This window comes from Leptodactylus fuscus, chromosome 6 (assembly GCF_031893055.1).
Source record: "Leptodactylus fuscus isolate aLepFus1 chromosome 6, aLepFus1.hap2, whole genome shotgun sequence".
Classification (NCBI taxonomy): Eukaryota; Metazoa; Chordata; class Amphibia; order Anura; family Leptodactylidae; genus Leptodactylus; species Leptodactylus fuscus.
In genome coordinates, this window is record NC_134270.1 from 169,384,983 (window position 1) to 169,407,624 (window position 22,642).

The following is a 22,642-nucleotide window of genomic DNA, read 5'->3' on the forward strand; positions in this document are numbered from 1 at the left end:
GCGTGTAATCGGCCGAACACCAATGGGGTTAAACGCATCTGATATTCGAAACGTTTAACCCCTTGGTGTTCGGCCGATTACATGCATTCCCATGCTGGCGCGGTATTCGATTGAATACTACTCGCTCAACACTACTTTCAACCCATCCACAGGCGAGTCCCACCGTTCATCTGAATGAAGTCTAGTCATGGGAACGTGCTGCCATAAGGGACACGGAACGTGTGACCCCCCCAGAGGTCAACAACCCTCAGCACTTCAGGAGCCATCAATCTATTCCTTCTATAGGTGCTGGAAGATACCACGTGTTATTGAGATACTGCCCTCCTATTATGTAATATTTGTGTCACCCCCGTGGACTGTTGAAGGAGTCACCGGATAAGTAGTATCTTTAAGGCCATGTATATAAATATATACACACTCCCTCCTTCTCCTGCAGTAACGCGGCACGGCCACTATATAATGGATAGCGCCATCTGTCTCAGGCTCCCATCAATGGAGAATCCATTTTCAATAGGCCAGACAAACCCCATTAAAGCCTAGTGCTTAGGAGTCCAGTGGGTGGTCCTAGTCATTGACTGACCTATCTGTATGCACAATACCCCTGGTATCCTAATAATAACTAATACTATCATGTAAGTGGCACCGCAGTGGTTCACATTCTTGTAGTCATCCCAATGTTCATGCAAAAATGATCCCGAGGGGAGAGGAGCTATTGTAAGCCATTTATTTGGCAAAGGTCTTGTAGGTGTTGGAGGTGACTCCTTGTATTATGTATGGGAGGGTCAGGGCAGCCGTCGCCTCGTGCAGCACTCTCAGCAGTCTATATCCTTGACGGGAAGCCTAAAAGTTGATATAAACAACACCTGCTTATAGTCAGATCTTGCACAGAGGCAGAATGGAGTCTCTAATAGGTAGGCAAAGTTTGGTGAGTAGATGGCATCACCAGGCTGGTGGTCTGCCCGCTGAGACCCTTGCCAGTCCAGAGAACAGAGGTGTGCTAGTGATTCAGCCCTCTGGCACCTTCATAGTCTTGCACCGCATAACATTTAGGGTTTGTCCGTTTTTTTTTGTAAAAGCTGGCAGATCCCACCGATTTCCCACCTCGCAGATATGTTATTACAGGAAACCAAGAGAAGACATGTTGGATTTTAACTAAAGGAAAGTTCTCAGTACAAAAGGTGCAAAATGACCCAAACTCTGCTGCACCTCACGAAGAACGGTCATACAACGCAACCGAAACAAGAGCGTGCAGGATGGGGAACCAGGTGGTGACCTTATTTTTATATATCCTGGAGGTAACAAACGTTCTTGTATACTAAGAAGGACCGAGTCCAGTGGCCTGTACAACCTTCCGTTACCCACAAGGTCTGCACGACCCAGGAGTGTGACCACAAGAGTGACGTCCTCTATATAGGCCTATATGGGCCTAATCTGCTTTTATTGTACTTGCAAATGGGCAATATAAAACAGCCTCAGGTCATTTCTTTCACCGCCCGACTTGAGTTTCATCTATAATTGCTGCTTTTGGGGTAAGCAGCGTGCTCCCCTTGTTGGCTTTTACCTTGGCCGATCATGGAAGCATACACACCTGTTATATGATGGCATGTATGTGTAAGGCTAGGGAGGTGTTGGAGCACGTTCACATTACATAGATGTATAGGGCAGTGAAGGCTCTTGTACATTGTCCCTGGCTTGTGCTTATGTTTTTCCTTCCTCTTCATCCCTTGGCATTGGAGTGACCCAAAAAACTGATGAGGGGGCTGAGTTTGGGGTCTTGTTGCAGAGTCAGTCGGTCCGGCCATGTTTTGCTGGTTAGCGGGTTTGGCCCGCACCGTGTAAGCGTACAACCCTCTGCTTGTACATCATATATAGACTTTCTATAACATGGTGTCTTTGGGCCAGTGGTTTGCTGGTTCCTGGCCACAGTCTTGCATATAAGGCACTGTTCACACTAGCACATAGGCTTCTGCTCATACGGTATTATGTTGTATTGTGCCATATTGGGTGTCCAGGGATCTGGTAATGGTACTCCGATCTACAGGCGCTATCCGTATACTGCTTACATGATGCCATGTGCTGTGCAGGTAGCGTTGTATACAGTATGGGGTACTGATGTCTGATATTATGTAGGGGGGGCATGGCATATTATTGGGGTTCACATGTGCCGTTTGTAAGGTGAATTCATTGCATGGTGCACTGTATGTATGTAGGGGCCACAGTGCAAGCTTCTATATAGGACATGCTGCATATAGCACTACATTATAGGTGCACATTATATTATCCATTATGGCAGGTGCTGGTGTGCAATATGTTATGTTGTCCTGACAGTGTTGGGTGGTGTTATCTATCCTGGAGCATCCATTATCCCCTTGGCAGTGCTGCGGGTGCAGTGTATAAAGTGCCCTGGAAGTGCTGGACTGCAGTGTATGATCTATCTTGGCACTATGTGGCAGGCTGTATATTGTTGCCCGGGCAGTATGTTCTCTTGCCATTGCAGTGTTCTTGGTATTCTCTATCCTAGCAGAGCTGTCAGTATTTTGGATTCAGTATATATGATGTTGCCCTGTCAGGGTTGTGGGGCGTTATACATGCCATTGTCCCTGTCTGTACTGGGGGCAGTATATATGACATCGGCCCTGTATATGTTGTTGCTTGGCCACATGGCGGGGGGATGGGCAGTATACATGTGGTCTGTGTCAGGGGTCAGTATATAAGACGTTTTTCCTGTAAGTATGGGGGTGCAGTATAATATATGTGGTGATGCCCCTGTCAGTATCGGGAGGGCAGAACATATGACTTTGATGTTGCTACGCCACATTGGGGGGCAGTATACATGATGCCCCTGTCAGTATCGGGAATTTGTGGGGGGTTAGTATATGTGGCGTTTTCCCGGTCAGTATCAGGGACAGAATACATGGCATTGCCCCTGTCAGTATCTGGCGGCTGTATGTATATATGTAGTTGCCTCTGACAACCTGTTGGTGTCTGGGGTCAGTATATATGTAATGTTGCCCCTTCCACAGTGTGTGTGTGTGTGTATATATATATATTTGTATATGTGTCTATATAATGACATTGCTAGTATCAGTGTTTGGGGCAGTATATATAATATGTGTGTGTATATATATAACGATGTTGCTGGTGTTAGTATATATAATGTTGTGGGGGGCAGTTTGTTTTGTTTATATGTGTGTGTATAATGAAGTTCCAGGTGTCAGTGTTGGGGGTAGTGACATTGCGGATGTTAGTATAAATATATTTTATATATAGTGACATTGCAGGGGGTAGTATATATATATATTTGTATATATGTGTGTATACATGACGTTGCAGGGGGCAGTATATATACATTTGTATATAGTGTGTATACATGACGTTGCAGGGCGCAGTGTATATATATATATATATATTTGTATATATGACGTTGCAGGGGACAGTATATATATATATATATATTTGTATATATATGTGTATATATGACGGTGCAGGGGGCAGTATATATATATTTGTATATATGTGTGTATACATGACGTTGCAGGGGGCAGTATATATATATTTGTATATATATGTGTATATATGACGGTGCAGGGGGCAGTATATATATATTTGTATATATGTGTGTATACATGACGTTGCAGGGGGCAGTATATATATATTTGTATATATAGTGACATTGCAGGGCGCAGTATATATATATTTGTATATATGTGTGTATATATGACGTTGCAGGGGGCAGTGTATATATATTTGTGTATATATATATATATATGTGTGTGTATACATGACGTTGCAGGGCGCAGTATATATATATTTGTATATATGACGTTGCAGGGGGCAGTATATATATATTTGTATATATAGTGACATTGCAGGGCGCAGTATATATATATTTGTATATATGACGTTGCAGGGGGCAGTATATATATATTTGTATATATATGTGTGTGTATATATGACGTTGCAGGGGGCAGTATATATATATTTGTATATATAGTGACATTGCAGGGCGCAGTATATATTTGTATATATGTGTGTATATATGACGTTGCAGGGGGCAGTGTATATATATATATATATTTGTGTATATATATATGTGTGTGTGTATACATGACGTTGCAGGGCGCAGTATATATATATATTTGTATATATGACGTTGCAGGGCGCAGTATATATATATATTTGTATATATGACGTTGCAGGGGGCAGTATATATATGTATGTGTATCTATAATGACGTTGCGGGTGTCAGTGTCGGCCTCTGTACATTACAGTGAGCTCTCAGCTTCTCTCCCATCAAACTCCCCCATGGTTGCGCCTGTTTCACTTGCTGCTTTATCAGCTGCTTCACGGAGTCCCTGTGAGAGCAGCCAATCAGCGCTCGTCAGCCCGACTCCTCAGCCAATGGCAGGCCGCCGTCTCCCGTTCCCGCTGTGCGCGCCAGCCAATCGGCGTCTTGTTGCTAAGGCGTTGGTGCAGCTTGGGGCAGTGCTGGCGATCCCCCCTCCCCCACACTCTCGTGTTCCCGCCCGCCCGCAGTTGGACACGTCCGCCGAGCGCCTCAGAGACGGGCGGGTGACTCAGCAGAATCAAACATGTCTCTGTCAGTTTAGAGCTGAGCCCTCCTCCTCCTCCTCACCGCCCACACAGCCCGGCTTGTAGAGCGGAGCTCAGCCACGGGAAGCTTCGGAAGCTCCCAGCGCCGTTCCCCCTCAGAATGTCTTCTTACCGGCAGCCGTCTGCTATGGCCGGGCAGCGGGAATGGCCGTCCTGCGCCTCACAGCCCGCGGACAGATAGACGGGCTCCAGTGCAGTGAGGGGAGGAGGGGTCCTGCTGCTGCCGCTACTGGGGGGTGTTTTCTGTGTGTGGTGGGGTTTTTTTTTTTGTTTCCCGCCCGTTTTGAAACGGAAGCCTCGGGGCCGCGCACAGCGGGAGTGCGCCCCCTCCTGACACGGCGGTGCTGACGTTACTATAAATGGTGTGAAGCGGCGGCTGGGGCGCTCACATCCAGCCCGCTGCTACTGCTGGCCGCAGGGACCTCCGGAGCAGGGGGGCGGCGGAGAGGGCTGGGCCGGGCCTGAGGAAGTCACCTATTATTGTGTCTGTGACGCGCCTCCCCCCTTCCCCCCCCGCCTTGGTGGCTGCAGTGGTACATCCCAGGGTGTGGAGCCTCAGACCTAGGAGAGCACAAGAGTTTACAGAGCCGGGGATTGTGCTCATCTGGCCCGGGACAGCCTGCGCCCTCCTCCTCACACATCCGCGGCCTGAGCCGGGCCCGCCAGCGCTGTCAGCCTCCTGCCCCGGCTGCGTGCGGCGCCGAGCCGCCGAAGTCTCCGGGACGTGACCTTCCATGACCCGCGTTCACCTTGCCCTGGGTCCCGAGGCTGTGGACTGGCGCTCCGTGCAGAGGAGCCTCCGAGCGCTGCGCCCGTGCCTTGTCTATCCGCTCCCATCAGGTAGCATGCTTCCCCAAAGATAAGGCCCAGCGCCTGGCCCTGGCCTATTGCACTTGCTGGACACAGGGTTACCCATCCTCCTCAATGACTGGATTATTACTCTCATCCTCCTCCTCATCCTTCATTGTATTCTATATGAACATGGCCAGAGCCCCCCTCTAATGACCCGGAGTGTATCTTCTATCTATCGGATGGACATTTCTATCTCCTATAGAAGGCGCCGTCTCTTCCTACCTGTAGCAGCAAAGGCACAGCTGGCACTGGATGACCTGGACCCCTGAGAGGTTACGGATCCGCCCCCCAACCCCCTACCTTTTGTTTAATTTTTTTTTTTACTTCCTTTTGTTGGCAACTTTGTATTTCCTGCTGTGACTACCTACTGCAGCTGCAGGGACTCTGCTCCTGGACCTGGGCTTTTTGTGAAGCATATCGATGGTGATTACATCCAGCTCTGAAGAGGCGCCCCCTCAGAGAATGCTCACAGCATTACCTACAGAATGGGGCAATAAGGAACCGACGTGTCACTTGCCTCCTTCCCTCTGCAGCAAGAAGCCTTCCAGAAGTTGGTATACTTACCTACCAGTACTATCGGTGTTGTGGTGAAACCGCATGTGCGCCTGCGATATTATTCACCCGGGGCCTTCTGTGCGTCCTGGTGAGAGGTGGCACCGCAGGAAGTTTTGTGTGGTAGAGAGCCCTTGGCTTAGTGTTGTGTCCCCTAGAGAGTACACGGCTGTAGAAGTTTTGGTCCTGGTTTTGTAGGAAGTAACTCCTAAAACGATTGCGAAAGGTCGATGTGGCTCTTATATTGGAGAGTAAAGTCCATGTAAAGTAGATAACCCCATTATTGAGCTACAGTGTTGGGGGGGAGAAGGGGGATTTAGTGAGTCACCGAGCTCACAGGTCACTATCATGTTACTTGTGTGCTGGATGATGTGTATGTTTAGGCCTTCTCTGCAAACATTGAGGCTTGTCACAGAATTAGGAGATGAGTAGGCCTGAAGGGTTCAGAGTCAGCTGATGACTAGATGGGAACAAAGAGCCTAAATATAGAGGCATGGGGTGCTGTGATATCATCCAAGGGTGTATGTATGGAACGCATATCAGCTGGAAATGCAGCCCCTCCCCCAACAGACCTGGGCTCCCAGGCCTGCTCAGCAAGTTTTGCTTAAAGGTGATGGGCATGCATACCTTAAGGATACAGTAGCATGTATTCCTGATCTCATGCACTTGTTTAAAGGGGTTGTCCGAAACTTACATAGATCTATATCTTAGTGTTCCTTTTACTACCTGTCCTCAGGATAGATCATAAGTATCAGTGGAAGGCTGAAATCTGCCCCCCTCATGGATCAGCTGTTGGGAGAAGTGCATGGAGTCCCAGAATCGGAAGTGGCCGGCTGTGTGTCCTGTATGGTGGCCGGCCCCTGTTACCGCAGCTCCTATTGATATTGGTTTTGTTTGCACCTCTAAAGACCCCTTTTCTCCGCTTCCTTTTCTGATTTTGTGTATATAGTGTTTTGTGGTTGGTTTTGCAAGTTTGGTTTGTCTTGAAAAATCATTCTAAAATATGTAGAAGGAATTAAGCCAGTCTACAACTCCTTGAGAAGTTCACTGTGATCTAGGGTGCATTTACTTACAGGCCTAGGAAAACTTGGGCCAACAATGTGTTTGTGCAGTTTCTGCAATGTTTTGGATTGTTGTAAGGCTACGACTATCGTTCCAATACCTAAGTCAGGTAACTTGTATATTGAGGCAGATATAAAATCGTCCATACCATGTGATCTATATAATCTATACATGGCCCAGACTACTTGTGCTCAATTCGGAGAATCCATTTATTGTCCCTTGGAACAAGATGAGGCCGATTTTTGGCTCCTAGTTTAGTGTTCTCTGCCTCATCCCTGTTGTAACTAATCTGCCTAATATTTTTAGTCCATGGGGGACAAGGGGCTGGTGTTGGCAGGCCGGGGGATGGGTCATTGTATTCCAGGACAGTTAACCATGTATAGTTAGCATTATAAAAGATGGGACCCATTAGCTTGTCGGCTTTGGTGGAGGGATTGTACATGTATTGTTCATCAAGCTCTGAATAATGCATACAATAGTGCTTCAGGTACCCCCCTGCTGCTCTCTCCACAGTGTGAGTAGTCCTAATGTGTACTGTATGGGCAAAATTATTGGGTCACCCTGTTATATATCCATAGGCATTGATATGGAGTTGGTCGCCCCATTGCAGCTAAAACAATTTCTATACTTCTCCAGGGTTGTTGTACAAGAAATGGAGTGTGGTTGTTGGACTCTTTACCCATTCCCCCAAAAGTACGTTTGTTAAATTGGAGGAGAGGGCCTGGTTCTCCAAGTCTTTTCTAGTTCATCCTAGGTGTTGGGTGGGGTTGAGGTCGGGGCTCTGTCCAGCTGGTCGATCAAGTTTTTCCACTGAAGGCTCCCCCTCCAACCATGCCTTTAAGGAGCTGCTTTGTGCCTTTCCCAAACTGTTGTCATAAAGATGGATGTGACGATTGTCCAAAATTTCTTGGCGTGCTGGAACTTTAAGATTTCCCTTTGCTGGAACCAAGGGACCTTCCTGGTTGAGTTGGTATGATTTGTCATAGGTGGTGGGGACATCAAAAAGCGTTTAAAAGCTCCAGAGAACCGACCAAACTTTGGAAAGCTGAGTGTATGGCTAGGGGCTAGTTTTTATCTGCCAGGGACCAATGGGACTCCATAAACCCCCAGAATTCAGTGATGACGGGCCGTGACCCAATCCTTCTGTGTATGTAGTTGTTGGTTTTATGCTGTATCTACCTCTGAGCATTGACTGATCTTCATCTCCTTATCAGAAGAACAAACCTATAAGCAAAGCCTTGCATCAAAGAACTACTTGGTTTGTTTTCTCAGCTCATGGTTGAGATGAGTCAACCTGTTTAGTCTAGACCGGTCAATATTTTGTAACCTGGCTGGAGATTGCCTAATTGAGTCCCAAGTCTGAGTGTTAGATCAGACCTCATTGGAACGTAAAAAGGTTGTCAAATATTCCAGCGATCTGTCACTTAATGTGGGTAAAAGTCTGGATAGTATAATAGAATAGCGACATCGTTTAGAGAATCCAGTAGCTTGCATTTTCCATCTTTCCCGATGTCACAAAGTTTAGACTGTCTCTAGGGTTATTTAGTCTGGGTCGGCCTTACAAACGGAAGACCAAAAGTAGCAAGCGAGGACGACAGAAGTGTCTGAACAGCTGCAGTGACTTTGTGGGTTGATGTATGGCAGTGATCATACATTGATGTAGGTTTTGGCATTTCTGGAGCTCATAAGACTGTTTAGTTCCCCAACAATAATAAGAAAAAAAAAGTGTGCCAATTGGAATATTGGGCCTGTTGTACAAGAACTATTGAACCCACCTGTGAGTGGTCTAATAGGTTCAGTCAGCGTTATCCCCCCCTCCCATGTCACTAAGTTCTTATCGTAGGACTGATTTCCTTCTTAAAACAAACCTAGTTGTGAAAGTAAAACTAGCTGTAACCTCTCCGAAAACTCAGTAAACAAGCTTCACGCTGACTATTGTTTTCTTCAGTGTTTTGGGAAGTGACTTGGAGCGGAGACTGCACAGAAGTTATAATGGAAAGCTTTTCACCTTCTCTGTGTATACAACCTGCGTCTGAACAGGCCCACATATCACTGACCATGTGACTAAGGCCTAAAACAGTTTTCACTCTGGTTCCCATTATAGAACGGGCCCCGGTCGAGCAGTGATCACGATTTATGGAAACGTACTATGGCCAGACACGAGAGTTCATTATCAATATCTTGATGATACCACTACTTTAGATTCCTCAGTTTTGTCATTTTATAGGGTAGCTGAGCTTTCATGAAAGGTTGCGGTATGTTCAGGGCATTTGTGGGTGGTCTGTTCTGACTGAATAACCTTCATACATGGTGCCCTATCTGTAGTTCCACTTCTTGTCAAGTCTGCTAGCTACTATACATGGACTTTCCCTAGTTACAGGGAGTGAACTGCACATTAGGGAGGAGGGCGATATCTAACGGAAGGAACTTTATACAGCAGTTTTTGAGGCAGAATATGGCAAGAATTTAAAGGGAAACCTGTCAGATTTTGGGTACTGAAACCAATCTCCGTTCCTAGCAGTGCTTGCCATGGCGTCTCCAGTGATGTCCTGATAGGCTTCATTGATGCTGGCATCCTATGGGGCAGAGACCTAGCACTAAAGTCAATGTTATCCAGCATGGGGCATCACAGCGCATGCCCTGGAGTGACGTCTACGCCTCATCATACTGTTTCATTCACTTTCTGTGGGACGGCTGGAGATACAGCACTAAATGTTTTTGTGGCCAGCTCCTTTAGGGTAACTTCTATAATACCTGATATCATATTTGTTCTAGCTGAGGATAAGTTCAGTCTCTCCCAACAGAGAAATAACAGCAGCGTTGGTGGGGAGGAAGCTGCGGGTACTCATATAAATGTATGTATGGTCAGTATTCATATGGTAAGCAAAACGATAGATGGTATTACCCCTCAATGGGCATGTGAATTATTATTATTATTTTTTTGGCCCATTTACTTTAGTCATGGCTTTGTAATTTATGTATAAGTGCGCAGCCTCCAATCCCTGTCCTAATGCAAGTAGTTGTATCAGAACCAGGCTATGGGTCAATACTGTCAGAACTAGACTGAGCTTTACGAGTCTAAATGCGTAGAGAAATATTCAGACCCTGCGGCTCCCATTCTCATAGGATTTTGTGTGATTTATTTATTTTTGTCTGGATTATTCTTGCAGTTTGGTTTTGGTTCGTACTCGGCTGGTTATAGTTCAGCAAAGCATCCTAGTAATAGTGTGAAAATATCATCTGATGTAGGGCTGTGCACGTGATGGTGTATTTGTGTTTTGTGATGGTTTCTCTTAGTGAGGTTGCAATACTGTAGAATAGTCACCAGTAACATAAAGGCCCCTATATACATCACAGAAGTAAACCACACTCCAGTGGGGTTGGCTGGCTATCTTTAGTGTATGGGAGGGTCCCTATTTAGCCGTCTTCCCCCAACAGATGATGTCGGGGGAAGGGGTAGACTTGCTGAAACTTTTCACGCCTGCTTCTTTGTTCCCTCAGGAGATTGCTGCTGTCAGAGGTGTCTGGCAATGGCCTGGGCCTGTTAGAGGTTAGCACACATATAGAATATATTGGTATTGGTACTATTTGTCTTGGTTAGTTATCTGGTTTGTGTGTCCACGTGATAAATAAGTGTATTCAATTGGATACACTTCTATTACTGCAGCTTTGTGTTGGTGTAGTCTCCTTACTTAGCGGCAGCCATTATGGCGGAAACCCTGTCCACCTTTTCAGCCATCGGTATGTCTTCTGTTGGGTTCAGTACCCAGACCCTTCACAGATCAGCTGTTCTAGGGGCCTCTGTTTGGTGAGAGGAGTACGTGTTGCCCTGCTCCCATCCAAGTAATGGTGCAGCAGCCCTGTCCATAGCATAGCGGTGAATCTGGGGAGTTGCAGAATTTCTCCCCACCCAGGGAGCTTGTAGAATAGACGATCTGTGTGGGTTCCAGGTGTTGGCCTCCAGCAGATCTCATACTGTGGCACTATTCTGTGGATAGGTAATTCGTATGCAGAGTCAGCATTTATATAGTAATAGTCTCCCCAGGACTACAATCCATCAGCACCAGTGTGCAGTCCCTTTATGACCTGTTGGCTTTCAGGCTGTTGCAAAACTACAACTCCCAGCATGACCCAGCTGTCTGCAGCTTTGCTGGTGTCCGGTGCGCTTCAGTTTCACAACAGCTGGGGAGTCACAAGTTGCAGATCACATCTCTCTAAATAGATCTCCAAAATAAAATATCAAGTGAATTCAGTTCCTACAAGCTGTTCACGCGGCCAAAGCCTGGGCAGCGTTTATCGAATTCTTCTCTGGTGCCTGGGAGGTAAATTGATAACTTTTCTTTAAATGTTTCAGAAAGTTGGAGCAGGAAACGGCCCTGTGTGTTTTTTCTTTCATCCTACCGATGGTTTTATTTTCAGCTATTCATAGCATCAGACCTTAAATGAACCCAGTGTATCACCAGGCAGCGAAGGACCACTTGGCACGCTCTCTAGACTCCGTCACACAGAGGAGCGCTCTAACTTTAAGAGACTGTAAACTTTGTTTCTTCAAGATGAAGTCATGAAACCTTTTAAGTCCAAAATGAAAAATAAATACTAGCACAAGGAAAGGGAGGGTGAGACCTGTACGAAGGCAATGCAAGAATATCTCCCGAGCCGTGTGGCTGATCTCTGTTTGGAGTAGAGAAATCTACAGACCTGCACACTGCGCAACGATTGTGAAACTCACACAATACCCAGAAAAGTTATCACCTAGCTATATAGCGATCACATAACTACTATTTTTGCCTTCTATTAAAGCCATCAACAGATTGAGGTCTTTATTTTAAAGCAACACTCCGCAGTTTTGGGATAGGCAAGGTTAGTCATAGAAGTAGGTGCAAAGTCTGCGATTACTGATGCTGTCACCCATGTCTAGTACCTGCAAAACACTGCAGAGCTCAAATACTATACCAGGACCTTACACTGTGAGGATAATGGGGGCCTGGACTGGGGGAGACCATGGCCACTGGAAGAGATGGTGCTGTAGGGATCAGGGAGGTATTTTGTGGGCAGGTCTTCAGTGGATCTGAGTTAACATGGCGGCTCCAAATTCAATGTGCAGAGAACAGATAGGTGTTTTGTTTCCACAGCAATCCATGCTAGTAATAAAGTTGCGCTGTAGTGGTAACTTTTTGAAGAAGGCGAAACCTGATTAAGGAAAGATAAGGAGTGGACATCAGTCAAAAAAAAAAATCACCAGTTTTATATTTGCAGCAATGGGCTTCTTTGTATAATAGTTTTTGGAGGTGTATTTTGCTCTTGGTTATTGCACCCCTGCTTGTCATTTTTGTAAGTGGCAATCTGCTTCCTATGGCCCCTGAACCCTCTAGGACCTTTATTCTAAAGTCCTGGAAGGTCCATCTTTATTATCAGCACTGCAGGGTTTTGCAGGTTGTAGACATGGGCAGCAACACGAGTAGTTATATATTTGATCTTTTTTTTTTTTCTTTATGTAGATTAAGCCCCATATAGGGATCACAATGTACATTTTTTCCCTATCAGTATGTCTTTGCAGAATGTGGAGGAAAGCCACGCAAACACAGGGAGAACATACAAACTCTTTGCAGATGTGGTTCCTGGCAGGATTCGAACCCAGGACTCCAGTGGGTGCTGAAAGGTTGAAGTACTAACCTCTGAGCCACTGTGTTGCCCCTTATATTTTGATCTGTGTTTATTACTGAGGTCTTGTTACTTATATCAAAGCTGCGGTTATCGATCCTAATGGCTCCCTCCGATTTTTACTTATTATGTCCACCTACCCACACAGATGAGTCGGAGGTCACATTGCTCTGTCACAGCTTCTGATTCATTTCTAAATAGCTTTAAGATCTCATAGGAAAATCAGTAGCCTAGTGTGAGGCGTCCGACACTGCGGAGAGAATGGCATCCAGCAGGACAGTACAGAGGTAGCTAATAGAGGACAATACACTGCATTACACAGGTGAGGGATCAGGAGTAAATCCAGGGATCGCTTAGGACTGACCCTCATACATGAGACCAGGGGAGTTGGCTCAGACTGTCCCAGCCCTGCTCCACCTTTAGTCGTGTAATGTTGATATGACCATTAGTCACATCCTAAGGGCTCCTTCACTTCTCCTTTGTTTGATCCTCTTGTGGTAGTTTCTATTATATCTGACATGACAGATGTCCATAGCATAGTACATAGGGCTGCGGAGTCGGGAAATCTAACATTTCCTGCTCTCTTTGAAATAAAATGATTTTCAGCCATATACGGTAATAATGTATAAGTAATAGGAGTCCAGGCACTACTGTATTACATAGCTGTCAGTGACTTCTGAAGAAGTTGGAGTCTCTGGTTTGGCCTTATAGTACATTGCAGTATCCAGACTGCACCAACTAGTCTTGGAATAAGGTTTTATAAGTTTATCCCCAACTTTCCCATGAGGAGTTTCTTTGCTAATCCTCTTCTACACCGGAGCAGGCCTGAATATTTGTCAATGAGCCATTGGAGAGATGTGTGTGGCCCATACCGGGTATAGCGTACAGTATATACAGGTTAATTCAGCATTAGACTAGTACATATCCTCACTTCGACCCGTTTCTTAAAATAGCTTTGCCATTCAGGCGGTTACTCGATTTCCGAGCAGGGGCAGCGAGCTGGCACAGTTATCAGCCATGTTGGCGAAGAGTTGCCTTTAGTCACCAAGCCGTGCGTCCTGTACATAGGCAACCCCTACGCTTTTCTTCTAGTCATGTCTTGAGTTCTTTTGTTTTTTTTTAAATGTCTTCCCTTCCTTTATTTTGTTCTTGGTTTGTGATGTCTTGAGATATCCAGCCTATTACTGCCTGACGTTATAAACACCAAAGTTTTTATTCTTCCCCCAACGCTGGACTTCTCAAGATAAGCTAAAAGCCAGGATGTGTGTGTGTGTGTGTGTGTATATATATATATATATATATATAGATGTATAATTTTATTCTGTCTCCTATTGTACTCAAGTAATATTTGAAGCTAGTTTTGGTGCCCGATACGCTGCTTGGACTCTGTAAAGGTGAAAGGTCGTGTTTCGGATTGGATTCCCTCCACCCCTGCTGCTAGCAGTGCTGACTCCTCTGCAGGGGCCCGTTTATTTCAGTAGAGGTCAGATCCTATCGAAACTGTGACATAAATATGATGTGGAGTTGGCTTAACATTTTGCAGTCCTCCAAAGGCAGGCGTGGAAGTTGGAGATAAAGTCACTATCCTCCGGGAAAGGGTTCTAACCCCCCCCCCCCCCCCAACCCCTCCAATTAACTTGTGCAAACAGGGGTCGAGCTTTAAATGAGTTGGTATTTTTAGTCCATGTGCTATAAATACTTCAGTCCCATGTGCTCCGTCCTTACTTGCCTTCTTTGGCATCAGAGTGAGTTGTGAACCCTGCGACTCCTAAGTGTGAAACGTACGGCTCTCCTAACAAAGCAGGAGTGTGGTCTAGTAGAATGGCATCATACCTATAGAGTAAAACAAGTCTAGTCTTCAAAGTAGACAAACAACTGCATGTAAAGCTGCCGGCAGCAACTGAATAGGGTTTGGCAAAGGTTAAAAGTATAACTCGCTCTTAGCCATAATAAATCAGATGCTAAAGAGATGGTTCCCGGCGTTACATATTGTAAGAGCTGGATATGTTCACACAAGCATGTCCGCAGTATGGTCAGTGACTACGCAGGCCACTTGTATTAATCTACACCGATTGTGTATGGTCTGTACAGTCATGGCCAAAAGTTTTGAGAATGATACAAATAGTAATTGTTACAAAGTCTACTGCTTCAGTTTTCCTAATGGCAATTTGCATATACTCCAGAATGTTATAAAGAGTGATCAGCTTAACAGCAATTACTTGCAAAGTCAATATTTGCCTAGAAAATGAACGTCATCCCCCAAAACACATTTCAACATCATTGCAGCCCTGCCTTAAAAGGACCAGCTAATGTCGTTTCAGTGATTGCTGCATTAACACAGGTGTGGGTGTTGATGAGGACAGGGCTGGAGATCAATCTGTCATGATTAAGTAAGAATGACACCACTGGACACTTTAAAAGGAGGCTGGTGCTTGGCATCATTGTTTCTCTTCTGTTAACCATGGTTATCTCTAAATAAACACGTGCAGTCATTGCACTGCACAAAAATGGCCTAACAGGGAAGAGTATGGCAGCTAGAAAGATTGCACCTCAGTCAACAATCTATCGCATCATTAAGAACTTCAAGGAGAGAGGATCCATTGTTGGCAAAAAGGCTCCAGGGCACCCAAGAAAGACCAGCAAGCGCCAGGACCGTCTCTTAAAAGTGTTTCAGCTGTGGGATTGGGCTACCAGCAGTGCAGAGCTTGCTCAGGAATAGCAGCAGGCAGGTGTGTGCATCTGCTCTCTAGAAAAAAACAGGAACAGACTGATATTCTGCAAAAGGTACAGGGAGTGGACTGCTGAGGACTGGGGTAAAGTCATTTTCTCTGATGAATCCCCTTTTCGATTGTTTGGGACATCTGGAAAACAGCTTATTGGGAGAAGACGAGGTGAGCGCTACCACCAGTCTTGTCTCATGCCAACTGTAAAGCATCCTGAAACCATTCATGTGCGGGGTTGCTTCTCAGCCAAGGGAATCGACTCTCTCACAGTCTTGCCTAAAAACACAGCCATGAATAAAGAATGGGACCAGAATGTCCTCCAAGATCAACTTCTCCCAACCGTCCAAGAGCAGTTTGGCGATCAACAATGCCTTTTCCAGCATGATGGAGCACCTTGCCATAAAGCAAAGGTGATAACTAAATGGCTCAGGGAACAAAACATAGAGATTTTGGGTCCATGGCCTGGAAACTCCTCAGATCTTAATCCCATTGAGAACTTGTGGTCAATCAGCAAGAGACGGATGGACAAACAAAAACCTACAAATTCTGACAAAATGCAAGCATTGATTGTGCAAGAATGGACGGCTATCCGTCAGGATTTGGTCCAGAAGTTGATTGAGAGCATGCCAGGGAGAATTGCAGAGGTCCTGAAGAAGAAGGGGCAACACTGCAAATATTGCAACACTGCATTAACTCATTCTGTCAATATAAGCTTTTGTTACTCATAATATGATTGCAATTCTATTTCTATATGTGATAAAAACATCTGACAAACACACATAAAAACCAGAGGGCAGCAGATCATGTGACAATAGAAGATTTGTGTCATTCTCAAAACTTTTGACCATGACTGTAGTTTACTACGTTGTAAGTCCAAGGATTCAGGACCTTGTATGTGCCAGACCTTATGGAGTCAGCATGGATTTATTGTACTTCCTCCCTGATCTCCCAGCACAGTGGAGGCGCTATAGTATTTCCTGTGACAGTATGGAGACAGGGTAGTAACACGGGGTCCTTGGAAATGGATTCAGTATATTGGCAGCCATGAGCAATTGCTCTTCATTTATGAGACCAAGACCTGTTACACAGATAGTGGTAGACTTTACACAGGGACAGTCCGTTCATTCTTATATTTCGGCAGGGGATGCTCTTGTGTGTCAATGTGAAGTTTCAAACGCATTGGCGTCAATTGTCATCCTTGCAGGACTTGGTCATCTGGACATTGTGTGGGAGACGCCAATGCAGGGGCGAAACTGTCCTAAGCAGCTTGAGGGACCCGTGATTCAAGCAAGATGGGTTAGCCAGTGTCACTATTTTGGAGAGTGGCAGTCTCTTATCTTTGAGGGGTCGTTTCCATGTCTTTGTGGTGCAATTACAATTTATTTCTGAGGTGATACAAGAACATGCAATTTGTATAGTACAGAGTTTAGAAACATAACCCCATGATCTATAAGAGCAGTAGTGGAGGTTTATGGGTGGAAAAGTGACAGGTTTTAAATAAATTGACCAAAATAGACTAATATTGGAGTATGTGATCGAAGGATTTGTAGCCTATTGGTGTTACTATTACACCTGGATGTGTCTTTACGGCGCACACATCTGGTTAAGAAGGTAACATCCAGCTGTCATTGTACTCGTGTTACCAAAGGAATGACATGGGAACAGCATGAAGTTCTAAGATACTCCAGGACTGCTCTGTGTTGTTGGAAACCACTATAAACAGATGTATCAGGAGAGCTCACAGGTCCTCTATATACTACACCACACAGGAGAGAGAGGACAGGTCCTCTATATACTACACCACACAGGACAGGTCCTCTATATACTACACCACCCAGGAGAGAGAGGACAGGTCCTCTATATACTACACCACACAGGACAGGTCCTCTATATACTACACCACCCAGGAGAGAGGACAGGTCCTCTATATACTACACCACACAGGACAGGTCCTCTATATACTACACCACACAGGACAGGTCCTCTATATACTATACCACCCAGGAGAGAGGACAGGTCCTCTATATACTACACCACACAGGACAGATCCTCTATATACTACACCACACAGGAGAGAGAGGACAGGTCCTCTATATACTACACCACACAGGACAGGTCTTCTATATACTACACCACCCATGAGAGAGGACAGGTCCTCTATATACTACACCACCCAGGAGAGAGGACAGGTCCTCTATATACTACACCACACAGGACAGGTCCTCTATATACTACACCACCCAGGAGAGAGGACAGGTCCTCTATATACTACACCACACAGGACAGATCCTCTATATACTACACCACACAGGAGAGAGAGGACAGGTCCTCTATATACTACACCACACAGGATAGATCCTCTATATACTACACCACACAGGATAGATCCTCTATATACTACACCACACAGGACAGGTCCTCTATATACTACACCACACAGGACAGGTCCTCTATATACTACACCACACAGGACAGGTCCTCTATATACTACACCACACAGGACAGGTCCTCTATATACTACACCACACAGGACAGGTCCTCTATATACTACACCACACAGGACAGATCCTCTATATACTACACCACACAGGACACATCCTCTATATACTACACCACACAGGACACATCCTCTATATACTACACCACACAGGAGAGATCCTCTATATACCACACCGCACAGGACAGATCCTCTATATACTACACCACACAGGAGAGAGAGGACAGGTCCTCTATATACTACACCACACAGGAGAGAGAGGACAGGTCCTCTATATACTACACCACACAGGAGAGAGAGGACAGGTCCTCTATATACTACACCACACAGGAGAGAGAGGACAGGTCCTCTATATACTACACCACACAGGACAGGTCCTCTATATACTACACCACCCAGGAGAGAGGACAGGTCCTCTATATACTACACCACACAGGACAGGTCCTCTATATACTACACCACACAGGATAGATCCTCTATATACTACACCACACAGGACAGGTCCTCTATATACTACACCGCACAGGACAGGTCCTCTATATACTACACCGCACAGGACAGGTCCTCTATATACTACACCGCACAGGACAGGTCCTCTATATACTACACCACACAGGACAGGTCCTCTATATACTACACCACCCAGGAGAGAGGACAGGTCCTCTATATACTACACCACACAGGACAGGTCCTCTATATACTACACCACACAGGATGGTCCTCTATATACTACACCGCACAGGACAGGTCCTCTATATACTACACCACACAGGACAGGTCCTCTATATACTACACCACCCAGGAGAGAGGACAGGTCCTCTATATACTACACCACACAGGACAGGTCCTCTATATACTACACCACACAGGACACATCCTCTATATACTACACCACACAGGAGAGATCCTCTATATACTACACCGCACAGGACAGATCCTCTATATACTACACCACACAGGAGAGAGAGGACAGGTCCTCTATATACTACACCACACAGGAGAGAGAGGACAGGTCCTCTATATACTACACCACACAGGACAGGTCCTCTATATACTACACCACCCAGGAGAGAGGACAGGTCCTCTATATACTACACCACACAGGACAGGTCCTCTATATACTACACCACCCAGGAGAGAGGACAGGTCCTCTATATACTACACCACACAGGACAGGTCCTCTATATACTACACCACACAGGATAGATCCTCTATATACTACACCACACAGGACAGGTCCTCTATATACTACACCACACAGGACAGGTCCTCTATATACTACACCACACAGGACAGGTCCTCTATATACTACACCGCACAGGACAGGTCCTCTATATACTACACCACACAGGACAGGTCCTCTATATACTACACCACACAGGATAGATCCTCTATATACTACACCACACAGGACAGGTCCTCTATATACTACACCACACAGGACAGGTCCTCTATATACTACACCACACAGGAGAGATCCTCTATATACTACACCGCACAGGACAGATCCTCTATATACTACACCACACAGGACAGACCCTCTATACACTACACCACACAGGACAGACCCTCTATACACTACACCACACAGGACAGATCCTCTATATACTACACCACACAGGACAGATCCTCTATATACTACACCACACAGGACAGGTCCTCTATATACTACACCACACAGGACAGATCCTCTATATACTACACCACACAGGACAGGTCCTCTATATACTACACCACACAGGAGAGGTCCTCTATATACTACACCACACAGGAGAGATCCTCTATATACTACACCACACAGGAGAGATCCTCTATATACTACACCACACAGGACAGGTCCTCTATATACTACACCGCACAGGAGAGAGGACATGTTCTCTAAGCTGTCTGTGTGGACATAAATGTAATATATTTCATTCTATCTGCAGTTAATGGTTGGTCTCTGCAGCTTGTGTTTATCTGTAGTACTTTCCTATAGGTTGTCTCTTATATGACTGGCGTTGTATCCAGTACCAGCTTGTATTTGGCGTGTACTATGGCAGCCGCGTCTCCTAGCTGCCGCTCTTCTCTGCGTCTCGCTCTTCGTTCCTCCTTTTTTGTTCTCCTTGCCGTGGATCAGGGCAGCCATCGCTATTCCATTTGTATTCACAGGGCATAGTGAATATAAACATTTTAGCACATGCCCCGGTATTTCGGAAGGCTTTGCCGCGGCAGATCCTCCATTCCCTTCTCTGGTAGGGAGGAGTTCTCCGGTTTCCCTGCCAACCCTGAGCCGGCTGCTGGCAGCTGTGTTTAGTCAGCTGTGTGCATGCTGGTATTATGGGCACTGCCGCTGCTGAGACAGCACAGCTGACTTTTTATTTTTTTATTTTTAGACTAACCCTGCCCATAGATACTAGTTCTTCATTGGATACCTGTAAGGCTAGTTGGACCAATTAGATGAGGACATTGGAGCTCCTTTCGGCCTAGAGAGCGGCATGCCTGTTGGTCCCCAGTGAGAAGACACAAATTCATGTTCACTAAGTGTGTTATGTAAGGCAGGGAAGTTTGCTTTTGCCGGAGAATTTATTCCCGTCTTTTCAAATAGTGAACCTGGCTGGGGCTAGATCAAGTTATATAGGGCTGGGCGGCCTAGAATGTACCCCCGTCTCTCCGAAATACATTCAGATGTACGCCGCTGCTGCTTAGGTGGTAGGGTATGTTTAAACAGGATTTTGGAGCAGGTTTTGCGGCGCCGTCCTGCTCCGATCGTCTCATAGAGAATGCTTTTCATTCATAATCTCCCTCCCATTGTTTTTAGTAGGAGGCAGTGACTGATGCTCTGACCAATCACTACTGAAGGCTAATGTGTATGCGTACCTGCGTCAGAAGACCAGAGAGGAGCGTGCCCTTAGAGGACACAACTGTGATTCTGCACTTGGCTCTACTTTTCTTTTCCTCTAAGCATGCTATGGGAGCGCTGGAGTCAGTGGGGTGCTGATCAGATCCCTGGGAGGGTTCAACACCTGACGACATCACTGGGATCACTTTGTTCTCAGCAGGTGAAACAGATCGGTGCAGGAAGTAGACAGTGTCGTTCTCTGTGTAGTGGTCAGATCAGCTCACATTCGTCTGAATGGGACTGTAGTTGCAGTGATGCTAGATCACACTAGCGCTGTTTCTGGGTTTGTCGGCGGACATGAGCAATGGCGAGCTAGACCACTAAGGGCTAGTTCACATGTAGTTTTTTTTGGTCCGGATTTTGATGCGGAATCCGCGTAGAAATCTGGGTAAAAAAAGCCTCCCCATTTAATTCAATGGGAGCCAGTCATTTCCTTTTTTTCCGCGAGCGACCTTTCCTATCTTGACGTGGATTCCAATCCCTACGCACTAGGCCCATTCATTTGGACCTAATCCGGAGCGGAAAGCCGCTTCTGTCGGAAGGCGCATTTTGGTCCGGATTCTGGCCCTGTTTTCTGCGTCAAAATCCAGACCAAAAAACTACGTGTGTAGTAACCCTAAAACGACTGTAACATGGATTCCTCTGGGCCCCATTGACTAAAATTTGTGTCCGTTGTTTTTAAACTGAAACCAGCGGAAGAAGTCGTCCTCCATGCAGGACTCCATTCCCCTACTTCATAGAGAACAGCGCTGCCTGCTTCATTGTCTGCCTGATCCTTGGCGGTGACGGGGCATCAGGTGCCCACAGATCTGATATTGGCGACCATTGTTATCCCAGCGATCAGTGTTTACGCACTTTCTCCAATATTTTTTTGTCTTATTGCAGGAGTAATGGGTCACACCTTAATGCTGTTAAAGCATGGCTGACATTAACCAAGGACAGCATCACCTTTGTCCACAGGTTGTGTTTAGTATTGCAACCAGGTTAGTCAAAGGTGTAATACCAGACACAACTTTTGGATAGGCATGGACTTGTGTGTATAATTCTGGTCAGTACCTTGTAACCTCTGCACCTCCTTTTATGTTGGTGAAGGTGTTGCCCAACTACTAAAATTTTCTTTAGTGTGCTCTTGGACAAGTTGGGGGTAATGTGTAATCTTGGTGGAGGTCTGACCGCCAACCCTCCGAAGATCAGGAGAAATTGGGGGCCGGAACTCCGCCCATGCCCTGTATGATAGACTCGTCACTCAGTGCTATGGGGCTGCCAGAGAGGACAGTCCTGGCAGCCTTATGAAGCGCCGGCCACACAAGCACAATGGCGCCCGATTTATCAATCCCAGAAATGCAAACTAAAGTTTGTTTGGGATCAGACTACTGGGTGAAGTGTAGATTTTTGCTCGTACTGTGTTGGCAGACCTGTAGAATTGTCTCAATCCCTTGAATTCTTCTTCTGTATTACATAAATGTGTAAAGGGTTGTCTGATGGGATGGATGAAAATGGATTTAATCTATTGGGATATTCAGAGTACACAAAGGGAATCCCACGCTCCGGGCCTCCATCTATTAGCCGGGGCAGTGAGTGGTTGCAAAAAGCACCTTTGTTTCCGGAAAATCTGGTGTCTGTGCATTATATGAACGAGCCATTGATTTTAATGGTCGCTGTGTAATGCTTCACTTCCTATTTAGTCCGACCACTTACCGACCGTCTTCCTGCACATTAACATTTGGCTTATTGCTTTGACCTGCATTGTTAATTTACTTTAGTACCTAATGACTGCTAAGGCTCTGTTCACATCTGCAG

The 22,642-nt window shown here is 45.8% G+C and overlaps 1 protein-coding gene and 1 long non-coding RNA gene across 5 annotated transcripts in view; both read left to right on the forward strand.

The window, feature by feature from the left end:
* Window positions 1-22,642, forward strand: part of LOC142209011 (dual specificity tyrosine-phosphorylation-regulated kinase 1B-like) — a 49,810-nt gene that overhangs the window by 11,337 nt on the left and 15,831 nt on the right. The window contains exon 1 of one of the 3 annotated variants that reach the window (XM_075277941.1): window positions 4,563-6,016. The exons of 1 other annotated variant lie outside the window; for it this stretch is intronic. In XM_075277941.1, coding sequence (XP_075134042.1) covers window positions 5,887-6,016 — 130 coding nt within the window. In that variant the 5' untranslated portion in view covers window positions 4,563-5,886. Of the gene's footprint in view, window positions 1-4,562; window positions 6,021-22,642 lie in introns of those variants that run through there. One more of the 3 variants, XM_075277944.1, reaches the window with a different exon arrangement.
* LOC142209030 (uncharacterized) lies at window positions 17,194-18,971 on the forward strand. 2 transcript variants are annotated; one of them, XR_012716927.1, is made up of 4 exons: window positions 17,194-17,247; window positions 17,511-17,789; window positions 18,150-18,305; window positions 18,866-18,971. It is a non-coding gene; the product is annotated as an uncharacterized LOC142209030 (long non-coding RNA). The 2 variants fall into 2 exon arrangements; XR_012716926.1 differs by lacking the exon at window positions 17,194-17,247 and having other exon boundaries at window positions 17,716-17,789; window positions 18,150-18,266; window positions 18,866-18,957.